Source organism: Juglans microcarpa x Juglans regia, chromosome 2D (genome assembly GCF_004785595.1).
Source record: "Juglans microcarpa x Juglans regia isolate MS1-56 chromosome 2D, Jm3101_v1.0, whole genome shotgun sequence".
Lineage (NCBI taxonomy): Eukaryota > Viridiplantae > Streptophyta > Magnoliopsida > Fagales > Juglandaceae > Juglans > Juglans microcarpa x Juglans regia.
In genome coordinates, this window is record NC_054596.1 from 10,288,252 (window position 1) to 10,310,002 (window position 21,751).

Below are 21,751 nucleotides of genomic sequence, written 5' to 3' on the forward strand. Positions count from 1 at the left end.
CATAACGTATCTTGCCTCCACAATATGTGTTGTTGTCCATGTATATTCTATTCTCACCTGTTTGTTTTTCTTCAAGTACTTTGGAAAACAGTTCTTTATTCTTGCAAATATGTCTTGTTGCTGCATATTCAACCACCAAGAATAGACTCATTTTGATAGGAAATTATCATTTTTTCAGAAAATAATTGGTTACAATAATCAGTTTTCTTGTAGTGCATGCCCATCATTTCCGCACTTAAAACTTAAAACAATATCCATTGAATGGTTTACTCTACCTCTTTTTTAATAATTTCCTTTTCTTAAACTGTTTTCACTTCTTCTTGTTTTGTGGATCAAAACGTGTCTTGAGCCATCATTAAATTGGATAACTCATTCCCTCTATTCCTCCTTCTCTTAGTCATTTATTCTTCAAGTACCAAAAGTAGTAGAAGTAAGGTCATTGTTATTTCCTTAATATAGTATTAAGGAAATAACAATGTGATCCCAAGATGAAGAAAGACTATTGAGTATGATTGTAACTTGCATTTTATCAGTAAGAGGATGACTAGCTTCTTATAATTGTTTTGTAATCAATTCCATTTGAAGTACATGATCGCTGACGCTTTCATCCTCTTTCATGCAAGTTTTACTATACTTATCAAACAATAATTGTATAAGTATGAAACCTTAATCCGTACTTTCCTTCAAATGCATCCATGGAGTTTCATAGTTTTTGGGAAGAGGAATGACTTCATCATTTATACAATGTAAAATCAAGGCTTTTGCTCAAGCAATGTTTTATTCCCTGTTTTCTCTGGTTCTTACACCAGTTTCACTTCCACTTTGGCCATTTTCTACATTTTTCAAATGGCTTTGATGTTATTGATCTAGGAAAGGTCTTTTCATGGGTTAGAAAAAAAAAATTATATGTCTTTACCAAGCCTGAAAATTTTTTCAATTAAGTTTTTCATTCCCCAAGGGATCAATACTTCTCTTCGGTGTCATAAATAAAAAATCTTAATATTGATAAAAAAATGTAGAAATAATAGCTGTGTTCTATTACAAATATAGGAAATCAAACTGTGAAAATTAAATAATTATAAATTAATTAATAAATTAATAATAATAACTCTTGATCCAAGGTGGTTGCCTATAAATCCTTCTATTGTATTTCAAATCAAGAAAATAATAGAAGTGGTGCCTATATCGAGATTTGGCACAGAATCAAGAGCGTACCAGATTTTGAATAGACCAAATTGGGCTTGAAATGATTCAGAACACCTAACAGTACCAAAATTAGTCTAAACAGGTTCAGACAACCAAGTTAAATGGTTTGGACCGGATTTGGGAGCAGCAGACTAGTTTTTGGCTTTGTCAACGGGGCAACCAAATCAGCGGCTCAATTTGTGGCCTAGTTTGTGGCTTAGCGCACTTCTTCAAGACGCAGGTCAACACTCGGGTTAGAGGCCTAGGCTTGAGCTTGGGTCAAGTCTAGTATAAGTTTATGGGCCTTGACGAAATGACTGAAAAAAGGATTTGTTTACGAGCCATTTGGTTCCACTAATCAGATGAAATGACATCGTTTTGTGCTGTCAAAATGACGTCGTGTTGCTTCTTTTGAGCAGCTTCTAAGGTCCTTAGAATGACGTTGTGTTGGGCCTTATGTTAAACGACATCATCCATTGCTGAAGTTGGAACTTCAAACCTAGGCAAAACAACGTTGTCTTTTTCGTCGACTTTCTTTTCCACTAGCTGAATGACAACATCTTTTACAGCTAAGGAATTAATTTGAATTATGAAGACCATTGGTCAAAACCCAGTTTGACCAATAGTGTATTCTTCTTCCCCGCACACAATGGAACCAGACTGTGAAAAAATCAAACACTCTTCCTCTTCCCATGTACTGGACAATGATAAGGTAATGTCTAAAGTGTCCTTGACACTCTCAAACCCCAGCGATGGTGAGGGACTCCAGTAACTAGCTAAAAATTTTTTTGAGATTTCTTGGCCTTACTCTATATAGGACTAAGTGTTTTTGTCCCTTTGAGTGAAAATTCTCCAAGTTTTCCTTAAAGTAATAACTAGTGACCAAGTTTTGTAGATTACTAGTTTGTAGATTACCAAGTTTTGTAGATTACCCAAAATGTTCTAATTTGGGTCCAAGAGCGTCTGCAAGTGGTTGTAATATGCAATGTGGTTGTCAAACCAAGTACTTGCCTATTGATGGTCTTCTCTATGCAAGATTACAATTCCTTTGTCATGACAAGGCTCTTCATAGCACTGTTAGAATATAAGAACGAAAATTCGTTAGTATTTTCACAAAATGGTGACAAACCTATTACGGTGTTGTCCCACAGGTTGCCGCTTGACAGACGAATAGTAAAGCCCCGATCCCACACAAGTCGGAGAGTTACTTTTTATCACTTAAACTCACATTTCAACAATATAATAATAGACTCCAAATTCCTAATATCATATAGAAATTTCGATTTAAACTAATTTTCTCAAGATAATCAATTTTTCCAAATGTCAAGTCATCATAACATAATAAAATTTCTTAATAAAAATCGTTAATACTCATAGAAACTTTCTATGCTTAATCCACTATACTTAAATCATCTCACTCAATGCCTCATAATCTTGTTCCTCAACTGAACCATCAAAATATTTGAAAAATATTGTGGAGATAAAGGATGATTTATCAACAACTTAGAGTGGTTTGGATTCAAAGATAAGTTGAGATGGGTTAAGATGATTTGTGAATGGTAGAATAAAAGTTGAATTATTTATTATATTTTGTGTGAGAATTTGATAAAGTTGTTTTGAAATTTGAAAAAGTTGAATTGTTTATTATATTTTGTGTGGAAATTTGAGAAAGTTGTAATGATGAGATGAGACAAGTTGAAATCAGTTAAGGTGGGTTTTGAATGTAAATGAGGCCTAGTAAGCAGAGAACTTATACAAACATGTAAACATGAGTATTTATAAAATTCAGTATGCATAACAAAACATTTACTTTCAGAATGCAGAAACAACATATTTACTTTCAGAATGCATAAACAAAACTTGCTAGAAAACATCAGAGCGAAACTTTTAGAAAAACTTTCTTATTCAAAAATTATTTGGCATATTATAAACTGAGACATCATCTTCATATCATATCGAAGCATTGCATCGGGACAAATACCATGTTTATGGTTGAATGTCAAAACACCCGTGCATGGCTGGTACTTTGTAAAAACTGACCGTGCAATTGCAAAAACCCAATTCAAGAAATACTGCTTATTAGCATTTAATAAATTAAACAAAATTGCTTTAATTGACGAAACTGATTATTAACCACAACCAGTCCTTGCATGCTCTGTTATGTGCCATATTGACCAAGACGTGTCGTTATTGAATGCAACTATCCCTGCGGAAATGAAGTCAATTTGTCAAAATTATATCCGTTCTTTCTCCTGAAAATTAGGCTAAGTTATCGACATTGAAGAATAGCATACCATCCCTTGTATACATTGTTGATTACTGTAAAAATCATCATGTAGAGGAGAACTCGAGTTCAACTATCCCTGTGTAAAATATGAAATGCACTTGGTATTAACTATCATCAATTAAATGATTCAAAACAACCATCCCGATTAGATGATATCATACCAGAGCATGTATACTTTGTTGAGCATCAAAATATCCATCAAGTGTAGGAGCCCTAGAACTCAGTTCCTACAAAAATGTAACAAGCCCACTTGATAAACATCAATATTTATGACAACTCAAATATTTCCTATAACAAAATCATTTTTAAATTACTTAGGTGATACATGATATTTCATACCACCCCTTGCACCTCCTGTTGAGGTATGTAACAATTATCCAGGTTGTGTGGTCTTAAGTTCATCTGCTCCTACATATGTAAAACCCATAATAAATTGACACCAATATAATCATTATCATGCAACTTAAAATAACATATTCTTCTGAATATGAAAATAGGACAAACCATCTGCTAGTAGCTCTTTTGCATCCCAATCGTTATTCCTTCTAGCTTGGACTGTCCCTACAATAAACATAGGACCTACTTTAGGGTGCCTCACTACACATAGCTTACAACAACTTATAACACCTGCATGTTATTCATCAAGCCCGAACTAACCTTTCTTTTTTTTTTTTTTTTTTTTTTGCTTATAGCTTTTCTCTTTTTTAGTTAACTTGGCCTTGCTGTTGTTATGATTCTCCTCATCAACATCAAGAAAATGATGAATTGACATTGTGTTGGGCTCTGAAACACTCCTAACAGAGTTGTTTGCGCCCACACAATGTTTCAATACTTCTTCTAATGCTTGGAATGCTATATGGTATGTTTCTTCAGATAAAGACCCTTCTTCAAATAAAGACCCTATAGTGAAGCCCATTAGATATTTGCCCATGTTTGACTCCTAACCAGTGTGCCTTTCGTATTTTATTTGCAAGGACCTGTGTGCCAAATGCCTTGGGCTGCATGCACTGATCGAGCTGGCATGCTACTACACCTTGCACTGTTGGGCCACATGCCCAGATGCATGGGCTGACTGAGTCCTAGCCTGTTTTCCACAATAAACCTTAGAAAGGTATCTTATTATGTTTTAACCCGTTTTTCACAATAAACCTTAAAAAGGTATATTATTGTTTTGGTTCCCACCCTCCACCCACTTGATCAATTCAAGTGTTCTATACCACCAAGCTAAATATCTAATTTGACTTGTAATGCAGACCCAAAATATTATAACCATAAGCAATAGCTTATAAATTGTTTACAAACTTTTCTTAATTTCTTTCTTTCCAAAATGATTCATAACTTCCAAAAATAAATCCCAACAAATTCTTAATAATAAATATAATATATATTATTTTGAAAATATTTCCAACATATTAAACTTAAGAACGAATGAATAGACAAGTGCTCTATCTGTCCCCATCCAGTGGTAGTGCATGTGCATGCCATCTTTCCAACTACCGAGAAAGCTACTTATTATGTAGATGCTTTGGTGCATTATTGAGAAACAGTGAGGAGCTATTTGATTGTTCCTGTATATCAGGAGTCTATTCCTCATGAATAAAATCTATTTGGAAGTGAAAATCCACAATCTCAATTTAAAAGCATACCATATCTTGCAAATCGTCTTGAATGTTAAATTAAACACCCATGTATGGCTGGTGCTTTGTACCTAAGCTGACCATGAAACTGCAAAGACCCAGTCCAAGAAATACTACTTATTAGCATTCAAGAAATTAAACGAAATTTCTTTAAATGAAGAAACTGATTAATAACCACAACCAGTCCTTACATGCTCTGTTGGGTGCCATATTGACCAAGACGTGTTGCTACTAAATGCAGCTGTCCCTGAGGAAATGAAGACAATTTGTCAGAATTATATGCGTTCTTTCTCCTAAAAAATTAGGCAAAGTTATCAACATTGAAGAACAGCATACCATCCCCTGTATGCACTGTTGATTATCATAATAATCATCACATAGAGGAGAACTCGAGTTCAACTGTCCCTGTGTCAATGTTTAACCCTGATACACAGAACTCGAGTTCACTTATTAGTTGATTCAAAACAACTATCACAACTAGATGATATCAATGTGCCACGTGTATCATCGATCCAATTGCCTTGACACTGCAAATGTTCAACCCTGATACATAAATAAAAGTCTCTCCACCATTTCCAAAACGTTGATAGAGCTGGTTGTTCTTCAATAATGGATTCAACTGATTGTTCTTCCGCATCATGTAATCTGATAGTAGAGGAGAATTTGGATCCTTGGATATTCTAACACCTATGGCCTTTAGAATATTTTGGATTTCAAGACATTTTAAATCTCTATGACAAGTACTCTATGCAGAGACATCCAGAGCTGTGATGTTGCCAATCTTATTTTTGGCATTGGCCTTTCTTTTTAATTCTGGTATCAAGAATAAGTATTATGTGGTCTTCACAAGTACAACAACCATCGTTTGATCCAATTAATACAAAAAGCCTAATAGTTCTTCAAAGACAAACCCAAAGAAAAGTCAATTCAGAAAACTATCTAAATGCATATTTTTTGGTATGAAATTCTCAGGTGAGAAATTAGGGAGGATGTTGATGTATATATGCGAACGATGGGGGGAGAAATTGTCTCAAGCTTCCACTGTAAATTAAAGGAATGAAAGTCCATGCATTTGACTGGGCAAAACTAATGCAGCAACGACCCTTTGATGTTGTTTTGTTTAATGTTTGTTTCCCTCCTGCTCCAATAGCTGTGTGTGGTTTTGCTTTTGAGCATTAATTGTGATTGTTCCCAAGCTAGTTTCGTCCTTGTGGGATTCGGGGATGATGTTGAGTTGGAAAATTTTACGTTGATAGCATTGTCAGTATTTTGGCAACAAAATGTGAAGATTACATGAATTGGAAAAATATTGTACACGTGTCAGTATTTTGATTATAACTATAGTTACGAATATCATAATCCTTAATTCAAAAAGCTCTTTTACGTTAATAGCGTTGAAATACCTCAAGATGGTAGATCAATGCAAATATGGCAGGAAAATGCGAAAATTGCACAAATTGGGGCAATATTATGCACATGCTAGTATTTTGGCTATAACTTTGGCTATAGATTATTTCAGAATTGGACATATAACCCAAATTCAGAAAACTCTTTTCAGAGCGGACGACTCATCAGCTATGCCTGGTAGTCCCCATTTTCAAATCCGAAATAAGCTGTTTTCCCCTCTGAATCGTTATTTTAAGTTACTCTTTTTCTTTTATAGCAGTATTTTGTTCTCACTTTTAGAGATGGTTATTATTCCGTAATAATTGGAATTTTGCCTTTTCGGGTAACATTTTCAAGATCTCGAATTCTCTAAGCTATTAATCTCGGCTTGTGAGCTTCACCCATATTTTTGTTTTGTTACATGCGAGCTTCCATTTCCGCATGCAAGATGTCCCTCGATCAGTAGAATATCCAAACGAAAGTCATGTAATAAGTCCATGGGTTATGGCCCAGCCCGTTGATGCATTAAATGCCTACAACAAGAGAAGAAAAGTGAGACAAAAGGCAAGCATGGCCGCTAAGCTTGGCAATTTAGATTTGAGCGGACATATATAAAGCTGGTAAGAAATTGACGACGTAAAGGAGAGTGCAACCGCTGGAAACGAGGGAAGTATCGTAAAGAGGCATGCATGGGCTAAAAGGAGAAAATTAAGGGACTTCTTCACCTGTACACTGATTTTTTTTTAACCTCTCATCATCCGCATTTTTATCATTTAATAGGAGAGTAAAGTGAGGCCATAGAAAAATATAGAGTCAGTATTCAACTTAGGAATAGGGCATAAATTTATTTATATTTTCTTAATAGATTTTATATTAAAAATTCATAAATTCTATAATTTTCTTAGAAAAATTATACATTTACAACTCTTTTTTATAACTAAAATGCAACCATGTATTAAATGAGGGATATTTTTGTAAAACAACTTGTAAAAATATCACTTTACATAAATACCCTCAAATTAACACATGGTTATATAAAAATTGTAAAAAAAAAAAAATTGTGAGTGTATCGTTACTCATTTTCTTAACCTTGAGTTGCTGACTAGTTAGCCTGTATTATGGATTTTGTTAATCATAATAAATGTTCCCAAAAGCATGCACTAGTTTGATGTTATTACGTCCCAGCCAACATGTTGAAAATCATTCAAAAATGATTTTACACCCTTTTTTTTTTTTTTTTTTGTCGTCGTCGTCTAAGACCCCGATGAAGGTTTGTAAGATAAACAATGATACGTTGTTTATAGTCTCCCGGGGAAGTGTTTCATTAACCATAATACACAGAACAAAAGATACAGATGGGAGTGGAACACTGTATGTTCAATCTATTACACTTAAATAAGAGGTGTAGGAGCCGAGTGGGAAATCATACAAACAGGAGGAAAATTCAACATTATGATAGAAGTAGAGAAATGCCGTATGGTATCATGTCTGGAAAAAGATCATCATCGATCGCTTGTCCATGTGAAGGCCAGAATTACAGCTGTTAGTGCAGAGAAAATGATTCCACAAGCTAACACCAAAGTGGCCCTGCTGATCAGGCTTTTGTTGTTCAGGTTCTCTTGATTGCCTAACTCAACCTCTTTGAGGAGCTCCCTCACTTCGTCCATGTCCGAGTCCTTCGCAGCTTGGATAAGTCTACTTTGTATTTTCTCAAGCTTATTTAGCCTTCTGCCTCGGGACGCATCCTTGGCTGGCCAGATAAAACCTGTCATTTTCCAAAGAAGGATGCCTACATATATGGCCACGATACAGTCTACGCTGTAATGGTGACGCTCTCGAATCTCTCTTTGTGCGCTGTGCAGCACAAGAATCCATATAAGAGCTGAGCTAAAACCTCCATAAGCTTCCGTCCAAGCCATAGCTGTCAGTACAGCAACAAGCATGTGGCCGCTGTATAGGAGGTCATTGCAGCCACCTCCAGCTTTCTTTAGCAGATTGTACCATGAAGATCCTTCTGAAGTGGTGGGTCGTGGGAAATCAATCAGAAAGCTCAATGAACCCCACTCTGGCTGATAGTCACTGTATTGTTCAGTATCAGCGTAAGCTATATCCAGTTGTATTAACTGACGAATAGAAGCAGCATCCGAAGCATAAGGGACATAATACTTCTGAGCCCAGTGATGAGGATATGCAGGAACTCTAAACCGAGCAGCAGCACACCAAGGTCTGGCTGATGGAAGAATGGTGGATACAAAAGTTATGGCTCGTAGAAGACGGCCAATTCCCATGGTGAACATGTATCTTGCACCAAGCCCTAGGCCAGGAGCTTGAACAGATTCAAATAGTACAGAGAAAGCCAGCATCATAAACAGCATTAGGAAATGGTGCAGTCCAATAATACGAGCTCTTAGAATCTCAACAAAGGTTTGAGGAAGTTTCTCATTCAATGCTAGGAGTAACCACTGGCCAGTGTCAGGAAGAGAAGGTGTCTCACGGTGCCAATTGAGGCCCAGCACGGAGGTGACGAAGCGTACGGATAGAGCTTCGAAGAGGAGAGCTGAGAGCATGAAGATCATGGAAGCGACAAAGGGTATGGCCGCGCGGAACTCAGAGGACCAGTGCTTGTAGAAAGGGACACGAATGACGGCGGTAAGAGCGAGCAGGGACCAGAGAGCTGGCTGAAGACGAGCGTGCCATGCCGGCGAGAGGTGGCGGAGGTAGTCTATAGCGACGTAGGAAATGGCTGCGACCCCGAGACCTCGCGGCGCCGGCCACCGCATGGTTGCGGCTGCTGGAGCGTGGTTTAAGGAAAAGTTTTTACACACATGTTTATACAACCGGCATGGACTTAAAATATTATATCCATCAAATAAATAATTAAAAATATTGTGCTCAGAATTAATAATTAAAAACCCTTTCTTGCAACCAACTAATTCACATGATAGACAACAAATTAAGATTTGCACCATCCGACAGATGAACTCAAGATCGATCATTTCAACTTAATTCCATACAATTTCTGATCTTAAAAGTTAACCGCAATATCGTTAATTTGTTGGACTCATTGTCCAACAGCGTATGCACTTAAGTAACAACTTCACCAACAAAACGAACAGGCGATATATGAGAACCACACCAGCAATCAGAAGCACTACATCCCAAATTCCTAATATTAATAAAAAGGAAGTCCCGCTGATTTTTTCTAAAACAGCATCCGAGGTCACCAAAAACGCAGCCCAAAAATAGGTGAATAGCATGAACGTGACTGCAATAAGCATGGCTAAAGTCAAAAGCCATACAAAAAGTATGCTTCTCTTAGGAATTCCAATGGTGACCAGAAGTACGACGCTCAGAGCTGCAACAAGAGAGGTGGTGTTGAAATACAAAAAGAATTTGTAAGCATCTGGGTTGATATCAGATAACACTGCAGAGCCCATCGTACAATTCCGATTATTGTATTTTTTATCATCTTGCCAAACACCACCTGGAGGGTTGATCCCAGTTTGGAAAGTAACGGTTGCAATTACAGTGGCCACCAACATCAATGTGCCACGTGCCTCGACAATCATATCTGATGGGTGACGCTTAAAATGCTTAAACCATCCGCACAAACAAAAGTATGCCCACCATTTCTTAAACCTTGATTGAGCAGCTGGCGCTGGCTGTCCTTCAATATTAATGTACCTTGCTGGTTCACGCTGTGTTCTTGGTTGTAGATCAGGAGAATTTAGATCCTTGGATCTTCGAACACCAGCTGCCATTAGCATGTCTTGGATTTTGAGAGATTTAAAATCTCTATGGCCTAACTCTAAGACATCCAAAGCGGTGTTACCAATCCTGTTTATGGCATTGGCCTCTCCTTTGATTTTTGATACTGAAAGTAAGTATTTTATTGTCTGCACAAAATAAACATATCAGTAGTAACGTTTCTTCCAATTACTGCAAAAAGTCTAATTAAAAGCACTGCATAAGCAACCCCCGATTTGTGGTAAAAAGGGGACAAAAGTGAGCCAAAACGGGACAAAACCCGGTTTGTGGTAAAGAATGAGTTTAGGATAAAGTCGACAGCCTTATCAATGCGATCACCAAAGGACTGGCGTTATGATAAAATACCTTTCCGGAAGCCAAAGGTTAATAATTCTAGACTTGTACAATTTATAAATTTACTTCCTCAATTTATGCATATACATGATGATGTATAGTTATGGAAAATAACTAGCTAGCCGTTTGCTAAAGCAAATAAAAGAGAGTAAATCTGGATATCATTGTTAACCTACCTCCGTTTGTCCGAGCATCACAGCTAAATGCAATATGGAGTTACCATCATTGTCTTTGGAGTTGAGGGAATATCCATTGTCATCAGCAGATTCCACTAGCAATTTCAGAGCATCCAAACAGTTATATTTAACACACATGTGCAAAACACTGGCTCCATCGAGATCCTCCAAGATCGAGTTCGGTTTGGAATTAAGCAACTTTTCTGTTACCTCTATGTGTCCTCTCATCACGGCTAAGTGGAGAGGAATTCTCCCATCTTGATCACGAGCCAGGCAATTAACATGATCTGTATCTGCTTGCAGCAATTCTCTCACAATCTCGGCGTGGCCCTCCGCAGAAGCCAAGTGAAGGGCAGTTCGACCCTCGAGTCCTTACGGCCGGCGAGATTAGGTTTCTTCCTGAGTAAAGCCGCAGTGAATTCTAGGTGACCATGCAGAACTGCTACATGTAAGGGCGTGTCGGTGAAGGACGTCAATGAAATTTTGTTCAGAATGAGAGCGTCCCTTTGCATCAACGAGTTCAAAGTGCTTTCACACCCTTTATGTGAAGCTTCATACAGTGCAGCTACGTTATCTTCTTCAATATCACGAGTACTTTTGTCCATCGTGAGGCAGGGTGTCGAAGAAAACGAAGGGAAAAAATCCTTATGACGATGTTGCTTTTTGATTACAGGCCAGTACGCATGCTTGTTGCTGAGCACAAATAAATAAGAAGAAATAGGTTTAGAATGGTAGAAAACATTGCAATAATTTTGACTATTTGTTAGAATACAACAACCAAAAAAAAAATCGACTAGATTTTTTAGAAAGAGAAATGTTTTTACGGATTTTATAAAAATTATAAACTCGTAAATTGATGTTGTAAACTTATATGATGTTATAAAATTATTTTATTATAAAATAGATATAACATATCATATGAAATCACGTTAATATGTGAGTTTATTTTTATTAAATTTCTACATGGATTTAGAACTATTTTAATGTTCAAACAAAAAAAATTAGCCATAGAAAGATATCACAAAAATAAATTTATAAATTCATGTTGTTTGATGTGGTAGTTAAACCGTAAAATTATTATTATTATAAAATAAATATAACATATCATATAAATTTATTTTTATAAATTCTATTTATATTATAAAACTTAAAAAAATTGCCAAAAGTAGTTGGGGGTGGAAGACAGTGCGCCCTTCCATTAGCCGCAAAAAGCTAGAAATGCCATCACTTTCCACAGTGTAATATATTGAGGACGGATAAATAAATATTGAGTTAAATTGAATTTTTTATAAATAGTAATAAATTGAGATGTTAGAATAAATTCTATAATATTCACTTAAAATAAGTTTAAATATGTTTTAATGTTAAGATAAATTTATATGTATTTATGTAAAGTTAAAAAATATTGTGAATATTACGTGTAAATAAATTTTAAATTGAGATGAATTTAATAATTTAAAAATTAAATATTTAAATATTAAAAAAAATTTAAATCTGAACTGTTCGGTCAAGAAACCAAATACAACGTAAAATCTATTTAAAAAGTTTTGAAGGAGCCCAGAGGAAAATAATAAAACTAAGTAGTTTTTTTTTTTAAATATAAATATAACTTTTGAGAATGCAAATCTATACAGAAATATTATATAAATTTATAAACTAAACGTATTTTCTATATATATATATATATATATATATATTTAAAAAAACAACTATTACATAGCTTTTTCGACGGATGAAATGGTTATTTTATATTACTGCAAAAACGATGAACCGGTAAACTAGTAAACTGGACCGGACAGGACCCTGGAAGGCCATTTGCCCTGCCTCTGAATCTACATGATACAACCTTTGATGGTGCATGTGACAGTGGGCCCCGCACGTCCAAAAAGCCTGTGTCATAATTTTGACCCCTTATCTCAAAAAATAAGATTAGTCTCATAGACCTTTGGGCATTGCTTCACTCGGCCAAACTTCATCGCAAACGTCATTGCTGACTGCAGTAATACTTTATCACTCAAAAGTCATTGCTTGCTTTAAAATTAACTTCAACTCATCTTAATTTATTATTATAATTTTTTAAAATTTTAATATAAAATATAATAATTAATTAAAATTTTTTAAATCTTAAAATAATAATAATAATATTAAATAATATTCTAATAATATTTTATCATATCAATACAACTCAACTCAATTCAATTTAATATCTAAACATATCCTTAATCACTCAAACGTGAAATGAATGAATAGAGAAGTGCTCTATTTGTACCCATTAGTGTTAGTGCATGCGCATGCTATCTTTCCATTTGTAAGTGGAAAACCATAATCCCAATTTAAAAGCATACCATATCTTGCAGATTGTCATGAATGTCAAAACACCCATATATGGCTGGTGCTTGCTAACTAAGTTGACCATCTAACTGCAAAAACCCAATCCAAAAATACTCCTTATAACTTATAAGCATTCAATAATTTAAACAAAATTGCTTTAAACGAAAAAACTGATTATTAACCATAACCAGTCCTTATATGCTTTGCTGAGTGCCATATTGACCAAGACATGTTCTGCTCTGCTGTGGATCGAAACGTGTGTCTTGAGCCATCATTAAATTGGATGACTCATTCTCTCTATTCCTCCTCCTCCTAGTCAGTTATTCTTCAAGTACCAAAAATAGTGGGAGTAACGTCATTGTTATTTCCTTTTCACTATGTACTAAGAAAATACATAGTTTTTAAGTGTATGTGGAGACTAGTTTTAGAGCTGAAAAGGTATTTGCTGGATGTGCACTCGAAGCGTGCTAGACGTGCATTTGAGCAAAGCTCAACCCGTGAGTTTGCTCGACGTGTACTCGACAATGGGTTCGAGTGAAACTCAACCTGTGAGTTAGCTTGAATCTCGCTCGACACCCCATTTGAACCAATATTGATTTGGTTGTTCGCTCGAGGTGCGCTCGACATGCCGCTTGAGCGAAAAACGTAGATTTTGCCAATTAGGGTTTCCAGCGTCGTTTGTTATATATTTATCATATTTGACTTGCGTTGGACGACTTTCAGTATATTTTGAGAGATAACGTTTTTCAAGTAAGTACATATTGTGTGAGAGTGCAAAAAGTTTTAAAAAGTGTGAGTTGTGATTGAGTGATTGTAATTTCATCTGGTTAATAATATTTCTGTAGCTCTATAGATGTAGGCAAGTTATCAAATCACATATATTGTACGTTGTGTGCTTGATCGTGATTAGTTTTACTTTATTTACTATTGTTGGTGTGTGTGTTTTGTACAATATTTCACAACACCAAAAAAAAAAAAAAAAAAAAAAAAAAAAAAAAAACTCTTGTTGGTTTAAAGAGTGAAAAACATAGTTTTGAACTTCATTTTTCATTCAGGGATAGTACTTGGAACACTATACATACTCATTTTGTTTCATTCCAAATTCCAGCCCGTTCCCCTCAATTCTGGACTACATTCCATTTTGAACTGTTTTAATGACCATTTTGTAATTTTCTTTAGTTTAGATAGAAATTTTGTAAATTTTAAATCTAAATGTCATTCATATAATTTTAAAATCTAAAAGAGATTTATATAATTTAAACTTTTTTGTAACTTTAAATATGTCTCCTCATTTTTTTTAAATCTTATTATTTTTAATAATTTCTCAGCTTTCTATTTTTTCTGCTCTCAACTTAAGTTTGTGAACTTTTTTTTTTAATTTTATCTTTTGACACCATTATGTCTACCTTTTCTTAGTAGTCTTAATGTATATTCATTTTAGAAATCTTCAATTCTTCCATATATACACCCTCAAATACATATATGATATACACTTACATATGCATGTATTTCTTTTATTAATTATTAGTTTACATATATTATATATAGCTAATCCCAAAACAGTATACCAAAATGCACCAATACAAAAAATATTCCATTCCAATACCTAAACAGAAATAATCACTAAAATGAAATTTTTAAGACATTGGTGAAAAGTGTATTTATCCTCTTTCTTAAAGATGGTCCCACATTTTTCCAGCTATCCAAGCTACAACATTTACACCATAGGTTCATAGTTAAAACCCAATTTAGTTGGAAATGGTGTTGGTGTGCCACAATTAATTTGTTTGTAATCTTTTTTAGAATCGTTTTCATGGCAAGTACGATGGGATTCCGACAGGTTGAAGTCAATGCGGAGATAGAGCTCCTAGCGTTAAGTTTCATGCATTGAATATTCAAAGTCTTTCATGCTTTGTCTCATTGTGTTTTTCAAGCATTCAAAATTATAACAATAAAAACAGTGTGCGTGTCGTGGGCTTGTAAAGTACAGACAAGCTGATTTGGAAAGGAAAGAAATGAAATGAATAAAGGGGCATCACAGTAATTCTCGATGAGGTGGCCTTCAGTGAAGTGTTTCACGTGGGCTTTTGTGTGTTCGAGGTTTATTATTATACATCATTTTTATACATTTTTTTTTAAATCTTTTTTAAAATAAATTTAATTTTATTTTTTTAATTTTATCAACTCATCATCTATATATAATACATTTAATAAATACAAAAATAAAAAATAATATATAATATATAGTGTATGAAGGTAATCAGTAAAACTTTTCTTTCAGAAAGCAACAGTCTAAAAGTTATCTTTTACCTCGGCTTGCCTGGTCTCTGAAATTGAATCTCTAACATACATGATACAACCTCTGTTGGTGCATGTGGCAGTGGGCCCCGCACGTACAAAATGCCCCTGTCATATTTTAATACCCCTTATCCCAAAAAATCAGATTTTATAATTTATTGTAAAATGAAATACGTGCTCCCTTGTACCTGTCTCAGCTCTTGTTTAGATTTAAAATACACCTTAACTTATTTTAATTCATTTCATCATTATAATTTTTTTAAATTTTTATAAAAAATATAATAAATAATTTAACTTTTTTAAATCTCAAAATAATAATAATAATATTTTATTTAACTCATCTCTGAATCTAAACAGGATCTTAAATTCAATTTGTTTTAATGTTGAGATTTCATTTGTTTTAATATTGAGATTAAAGTTAAAAGTTAAATAAAATATTATTTTTATTTTAAAATTTAAAAAAATTAAATTATTTATTTTATTTTGTATGATAACTTAAAAAAATTATAATAATTAGATAAGATGAGAGTAAATGAATTGAGAGGAAAATAGATGCATTGATTCAGGGGTAATGATACGTTGTTTTCCAATTACCTCAAAGTGCCACTACTGTATGAATGCAAAAGTGGAGACCATATTCTTTGTGAAGGAGACGGCCCGACAGACTTGGAGATGAGTTGAACGAGACATTAGTATGTCTTCAGCCAATCTTCTTCTTTTTCTTATTATTATTACTTTTAATCTAATAACTAACTTTTGAGTGATTTCATAATCTCCTATATTCAAATTTTTTGTGGTAATCAAAATTTCCCAAATTATTACCCAAAAAAAGAAAAAAAAGGTTGGGTCAGGTTAGAATACCCGTTTTCTTCCGACCTAGCTCTCGGGTCGACTAATCGATTAATCGGCCGAACGGCCAACAAAATTGTACCGGGTCGGGTCGGATGAACAGTCCTATATATTCTTTTCGGGATAGAAGATTTTATGGAATACAAGACAAACGTTCTATACCTTACACATACATAAAGCTTCTACTCAAAGAAAAATATATATACATTAAGCTTCTAACAACTAAAAAGCATCCAGGGAACACAGAAAAAAACAATTAACTATATATATTAAACTTGAGAATGAATCAATAGACAAGTGCTCTATCTGTCCCCATCTAGTGTTAGTGCATGGGCATGCTATCTTTCCAACTGCCGAGAAAGCTGCTTATTATGTAGATGCTTTGGTGCATTATTGAGAAACTGTGAGGAGCCAATTGAATGTTCCTGCATATAAGGAGTATATTCCTCGTGAATAAAATCCATTTGTAAATGGAAATCCACAATCCCAATTTAAAAGCATACCATATCTTGCAGATTGTCCTGAATGTCAAAACACCCGTGTATGGCTGGTGCTTTGTAACTAAGCTGACCGTGCAACTGCAAAAACACAATTAAAGAAATACTGCTTATTAGCATTTAATAAATTAAACAAAATTGCTTTAAATGACGAAACTGATTATTAACCACCACCAGTCCTTGCATGCTCTGTTGAGTGCCATATTGACCAAGACGTGCCGCTACCGAATGCAGCTGTCCCTGAGGAAATGAAGACAATTTGTCAAAATTATATGCGTTCTTTCTCCTGAAAATTAGGCTAAGTTATCAACATTGAAGAACAGCATACCATCCCCTGTATACACTGTTGATTGCCATAAAAATCATCACGTAGAGGAGAACTCGAGTTCAACTGTCCCTGTGTAAAGTATGAAATGCACTTGGTATTAACTATCATCAATTAGATGATTCAAAACAACTAACCCGACTAGATGATATCATACCAGAGCATGTATACTTTGTTGAGCATCGAAATATCCATCAAGTGTAGGAGCTCTAGAACTCAGTTCCTACAAAAATGTAACAAGCCCACTTGATAAACATCAATATTTATGACAACTCAAATATTTCCTATAACAAAATCATTTTTAAATTACTTAGGTGATACATGATATTTCATACCACCCCTTGCACCTCCTGTTGAGGTATGTAACAATTATCCAGGTTGTGTGGTCTTGAGTTTATCTGCTCCTACATATATAAAACCCATAATAAATTGATACCAATATAACCATTATCATGCAACTTAAAATAACATATTCTTCTGAATATGAAAATGGGACAAACCACCTGCTGGCAGTTCTCTTGCATCCCAATCGTTATTCCTTCTGGCTTGGACTGTCCCTACAATAAATATAGGACCTACTTTAGGGTGCCTCACTACACATAGCTTACAACAACTTATGACACCTGCATGTTATTCATCAAGCCCAAACTAACCTTTCTTTTTTTATAGCTTTTCCTTTTTTTAGATAACTTGGCCATGCTGCTGTTATGATTCTCTTCATCAACCTCAAGAAAACGATGAATTGCCATTGTGTTGGGCTCTGAAACACTCCTGACAGAGTTGTTTGCGCCCACACAGTGTTTCAATACTTCTTCTAATGCTTGGAATGCTATATGGTATGTTTCTTCAGATAAAGACCCTTCTTCAACCAATCTAGTGGCACGTTTACACAGATGATTGAAACGTTGAACCCTGTAGTGAAGCCCATTAGATATTTGACTACTAGTTTGCCGGACCTTTGCATCCTTGGTCCAGCGCTTCAAAATATATTTGGATGGGATGTTGGTAACACCAGACCTTTGAAGAACAAGAAGTGCATGTCTACATAGAAAGCCCCTGTATTCAAATGAACGACATAAACAACATATATCCACCTCTGCTTCGTTCCAAGCAACAATGAAATTTCGGTGTTCTTCAAAATCATCCACTCGAAATATCATACTTCCTTCATCTTCACTTTCCTTTTGCAGACGACAAGAAACTACTCCCAAAACCTCAGCCTCAAATTTCTTAAATATAGCGTCAGTATAAACTCTCAACATTTGTTTCTCAAAAGGTGAGAGGGATCTTAAAGCAGGTTGTTTGTCATGTTTTTCAAAATCAGCTTCAATTTCCAATTCGTATCTGTCTTCCAGAAATGTTTTATACTGCTCCACAAACTCCTTGAATGTTGTCTCCTGACATATGTACCTGTCAAAGAACGAGGTTATGCTTTCAGATCTTTCGGTTGTAGAAAGTCCAGCTAAAAATGAATTCTGCAAGTAAGTTGGGACCCACTTATTACGATCTTCATACAACGAGTGGAACCATTCATCCTTCTTCAGTTCAAATTTATCCACCATTTTCCACCATCTTTTTTCAAAATGTTCATCCGTCCAAGACTGGAAAATGCATTTATTGAACTTTTCCATAAACTTTTCATTCTCATTTAGGATAGTGCCCAAATTTTCAGGAATCCTCGTCAATATATGCCATAGACAAAAGGAATGGTGTGAGTCAGGGAATGCATCTGCAACAGCTTCTTTCAAGAACTTGTCATGATCAGTGATTATTACTGTTGGAGCTTGGCTACCTACTGCTTTGAGCCATGTCCGCATTAACCAAACATAAGTTGGTGTAGTCATCTCACCAATCAATGCGCATCCCAGCAAAATGTACTGGAAGTGATGGTTAACTCCAATAATAGGAACAAAAGGAACTTTATATTTGTTTCTAACATAAAATGTATCAAAGAAGACTACATCACAGAAACTGCTGTAATCATGCCTACCCTTTGAATCAACCCAGAACACACTTCTCAAACGCTTTTCATGGTCCAAGTCTATTGCATAAAAGAAGTTGGGATTGGCATCCTGCATATGCATGAAAATATCAAGCATCACTTGTACGTCTCCCTCATCTAAAGCCAACTGCAAACCCTTTTTTTGACAAGCAACAACATCAGATTGCTTGTTATGCCCCCTGACAGAATTATAAAAGTCATAGTCACAAATCTCATGGTTATGCTCCTTGATAAAACTATGCACAACCCATTTTCCATCAGCCATCCTCTTGATATGCATGCCTGCCTTGCAATCTGTCTTTATACATGGCCGTGCTTGCACAGTGGTACTAGAGGCACGCTTGCTTCCAAACCTGGAACATGCAATTTTTATATCAATAAACTTTCCTGATTTTTTTGAGCGCCGACTGGCTTTTATGGTGATGCCAAATCCCACAGACCTAGCATATTCCCTGTAGAAAGAATATGCAGCCTCCTTTGACTCAAATTCTAATCCACTATGGGGTTCATTATTGGCCCCTTTATTAACAGCAGTCATCCCAACAGAGTTAAAATCATCCTCATTACAAAAACTGATAGCACTTCCACTAGCAATCAGCCCATGGACTTCCTCAACGTGTTCACTCGGTGTACGAGAATTTACATCATGTTCCTCAACTTGCACTCCAACTGCACCATCCACATCATCGATATATGCATTTGATCCAATGCCTAATTTCTCCTGTTTGCACGATGGCAGTTCAAGATCTATCTCCATGACATATTGTTACTCAATCAAAAATGTCATTTTGAAAAAATACCTGAAAGGATAAAAAACATGTATTAGTTTGCAGTCAAATGATGATTGAAAAACTTCTGTCATCTAATTTTGAGGAATAATCTTGTACCAAATGATATTTAGAATAGTAGCAATGAAAAGAGCAAGATCTGCATTGGTATGACTCCCATATCTTGAATCAAAAGAAAAGATAAGAAAAACTAGAAACGTTTAAGCCTTGCTAGCAGATCTAAACAGAATTTATGACATGCAAAAGATAAAAAATTTTAGGTTTGAGTGCTAGGCCAAAAGTAAAACTTTTCCACCCAAATTCTAAAACAGCATCACAATATATAAGACGAGTAGCCACAATTGCCTAGGTCAACTAACACCTTGCTTCCACTATAAGAGGTCCAGTCCGAATCAAAAGAGCCAAATCAGTCGGTTGCTACTTAAAACACAAGTTTTTGAAACCATGTTAAAGCATCCATCAAGAAATCTTCAACCAGTAGGTGAAAAGAAAAAGTGGGGCACTTCACTTCCTTGGCCATAGAATAGTTGATGGCCTATGTTCCCACATTTTTGTTCCATTTGTTTTCCTTCCAATGCACTCTCCTTAACTCTCTAGTCTATACTAAATCAACATCGCCATCTAATGTAAAAATCTAGGCCTGGTACATGGAGTCCAAGTACAAATTAAGCTTTAAAACCATATTGAAGCTTTAAAGCCAAAAATTGAGCTCATTGGTGGTGAGGCTCAACTAGTACGTATACTCATAACCAAGCCCACACCACAACATGCAGAGCTCTCTAATGCTAGAACAGATAATAGAGTGTCCTCCAATTTTCTTTTTTGAAGTAATTATAAACATCGCACTCTCCTACCCTTGATTCTTGCTAATATCTATATAGATTTGAAATGATAATTCACGAAACAACATAAATTGAGGACTGTATCAACAATATCACATCCATATATACATACATAGAACCTGCAATCAAGAGCCCAATTCCTAACAAAGAACATTACGAAAATGTTGAAGAAGATTCATTGTACCCAGAATCTACAAGTAAAATAAATATAGATATATATATATATATAAGAAGCCAAAAAGCACTTAAAAGAGAAATCTGAAAGAAAAAATAAAAGAATCTGTAAAGACTTCGAACTGCACTTCACGTTCTCTTTTCTTTTCCAGCATTTTCTAAATATCTAAACACACAGAACAAACGAGTCCAAAGACAAGGAAAATAATCAAATTCAAAGAATTCTATACTTCACCTGCTCAAACGTTAGCACGAGATTCTTCGAAATGAGAGAGCGAGGATAGTTATCCCAAGTCTGAATCAAAGATGAGAGTCTCTTTTTTTTCTTTTCTAGTTTTTGGGCAAGGTTACGGAGAGTCCTTTGTGGAGTGTTTGTTTATTTAGATTACGAAGAGTCGGGTCGGGTTTATTTAGATTCTGTTGGCGGGTCAAAACTACTGCACGATTTCTAATTTCTTTACAAAACCAATGACCAAACAACTGACAAGTGGTACAAGTTTCTCCTCTTTTTTTTTTTCTTTTTTTTTTTAAATACTTCAAAATGAAATGAAAATTTATAAATAATAATAAAATAATTTTTAATTAATAATGAAATAATTTGAATTAAGATTTTATTAAGTTTTGAGAAATGAAAGAGAAAAGGTTGAATAAAAAATATTATAAAGTTAAAATATTGTTAAAATAAAAAATTGTAATATTATTTTTATTTTGAGATTTGAAAATATTAATTTTTTTTTTTTTATATTTTGTTTGAAAGTTTGAAAAGATTGTAATGATTAGGTAATAATTAGATGAAAAAGTTAAATATTTAAAATTAAAAAATATTTATATTTAAATAATATTTAAAAATAAAATTATTTAAGATTAGATGAG

General features: G+C 34.7%; 3 protein-coding genes across 8 annotated transcripts; all 3 read right to left on the minus strand.

The window, feature by feature from the left end:
- Window positions 1-3,710: 3,710 nt before the first annotated feature.
- On the minus strand, window positions 3,711-21,259 carry LOC121249013 (protein FAR1-RELATED SEQUENCE 2-like). 6 transcript variants are annotated; one of them, XM_041147647.1, is made up of 10 exons: window positions 21,114-21,259; window positions 18,570-19,874; window positions 17,726-18,482; window positions 17,573-17,629; window positions 17,408-17,476; window positions 17,230-17,295; window positions 17,076-17,144; window positions 16,922-16,987; window positions 16,754-16,828; window positions 16,342-16,675 (listed from the first exon to the last, which is right to left on the minus strand). In XM_041147647.1, the coding sequence occupies exons 2-10, from the start codon at window positions 19,829-19,831 to the stop codon at window positions 16,589-16,591; spliced, it is 2,508 nt and encodes an 835-aa protein (XP_041003581.1). In that variant the 5' UTR covers window positions 19,832-19,874; window positions 21,114-21,259; the 3' UTR covers window positions 16,342-16,588. The 6 variants fall into 6 exon arrangements, 4 of the variants coding, with proteins under 4 accessions (XP_041003582.1, XP_041003581.1, XP_041003580.1 ...); XM_041147646.1 differs by having other exon boundaries at window positions 17,408-17,470; window positions 17,726-19,874; XM_041147645.1 differs by having other exon boundaries at window positions 17,726-19,874.
- Window positions 7,792-9,324, minus strand: LOC121249015. The gene has a single exon (XM_041147649.1). It carries the CDS (start codon window positions 9,273-9,275, stop codon window positions 7,998-8,000), a length of 1,278 nt encoding a protein of 425 aa, XP_041003583.1. The 5' UTR covers window positions 9,276-9,324; the 3' UTR covers window positions 7,792-7,997.
- On the minus strand, window positions 9,521-11,465 carry LOC121249016 (ankyrin repeat-containing protein At5g02620-like). The gene is made up of 2 exons (XM_041147650.1): window positions 10,773-11,465; window positions 9,521-10,391 (listed from the first exon to the last, which is right to left on the minus strand). The coding sequence occupies exons 1-2, from the start codon at window positions 10,998-11,000 to the stop codon at window positions 9,543-9,545; spliced, it is 1,077 nt and encodes a 358-aa protein (XP_041003584.1). The 5' UTR covers window positions 11,001-11,465; the 3' UTR covers window positions 9,521-9,542.
- Window positions 21,260-21,751: the final 492 nt, after the last annotated feature.

Coding starts and splice junctions, on each gene's coding strand:
- LOC121249013 (XM_041147645.1), bottom strand. CDS start 19,831: ATGGAGATAGATCTTGAACTGCCATCGTGCAAACAGGAGAAATTAGGC. Junction 17,145..17,229: donor AACAAAGTATACATGCTCTG/GTATGATATCAT, acceptor TACTTTACACAG/GGACAGTTGAACTCGAGTTC. Junction 16,988..17,075: donor AACAGTGTATACAGGGGATG/GTATGCTGTTCT, acceptor TCATTTCCTCAG/GGACAGCTGCATTCGGTAGC.
- LOC121249016 (XM_041147650.1), bottom strand. CDS start 11,000: ATGAGAGGACACATAGAGGTAACAGAAAAGTTGCTTAATTCCAAACCG. Junction 10,392..10,772: donor TGATGCTCGGACAAACGGAG/GTAGGTTAACAA, acceptor TATTTTGTGCAG/ACAATAAAATACTTACTTTC.
- LOC121249015 (XM_041147649.1), bottom strand. CDS start 9,275: ATGCGGTGGCCGGCGCCGCGAGGTCTCGGGGTCGCAGCCATTTCCTAC.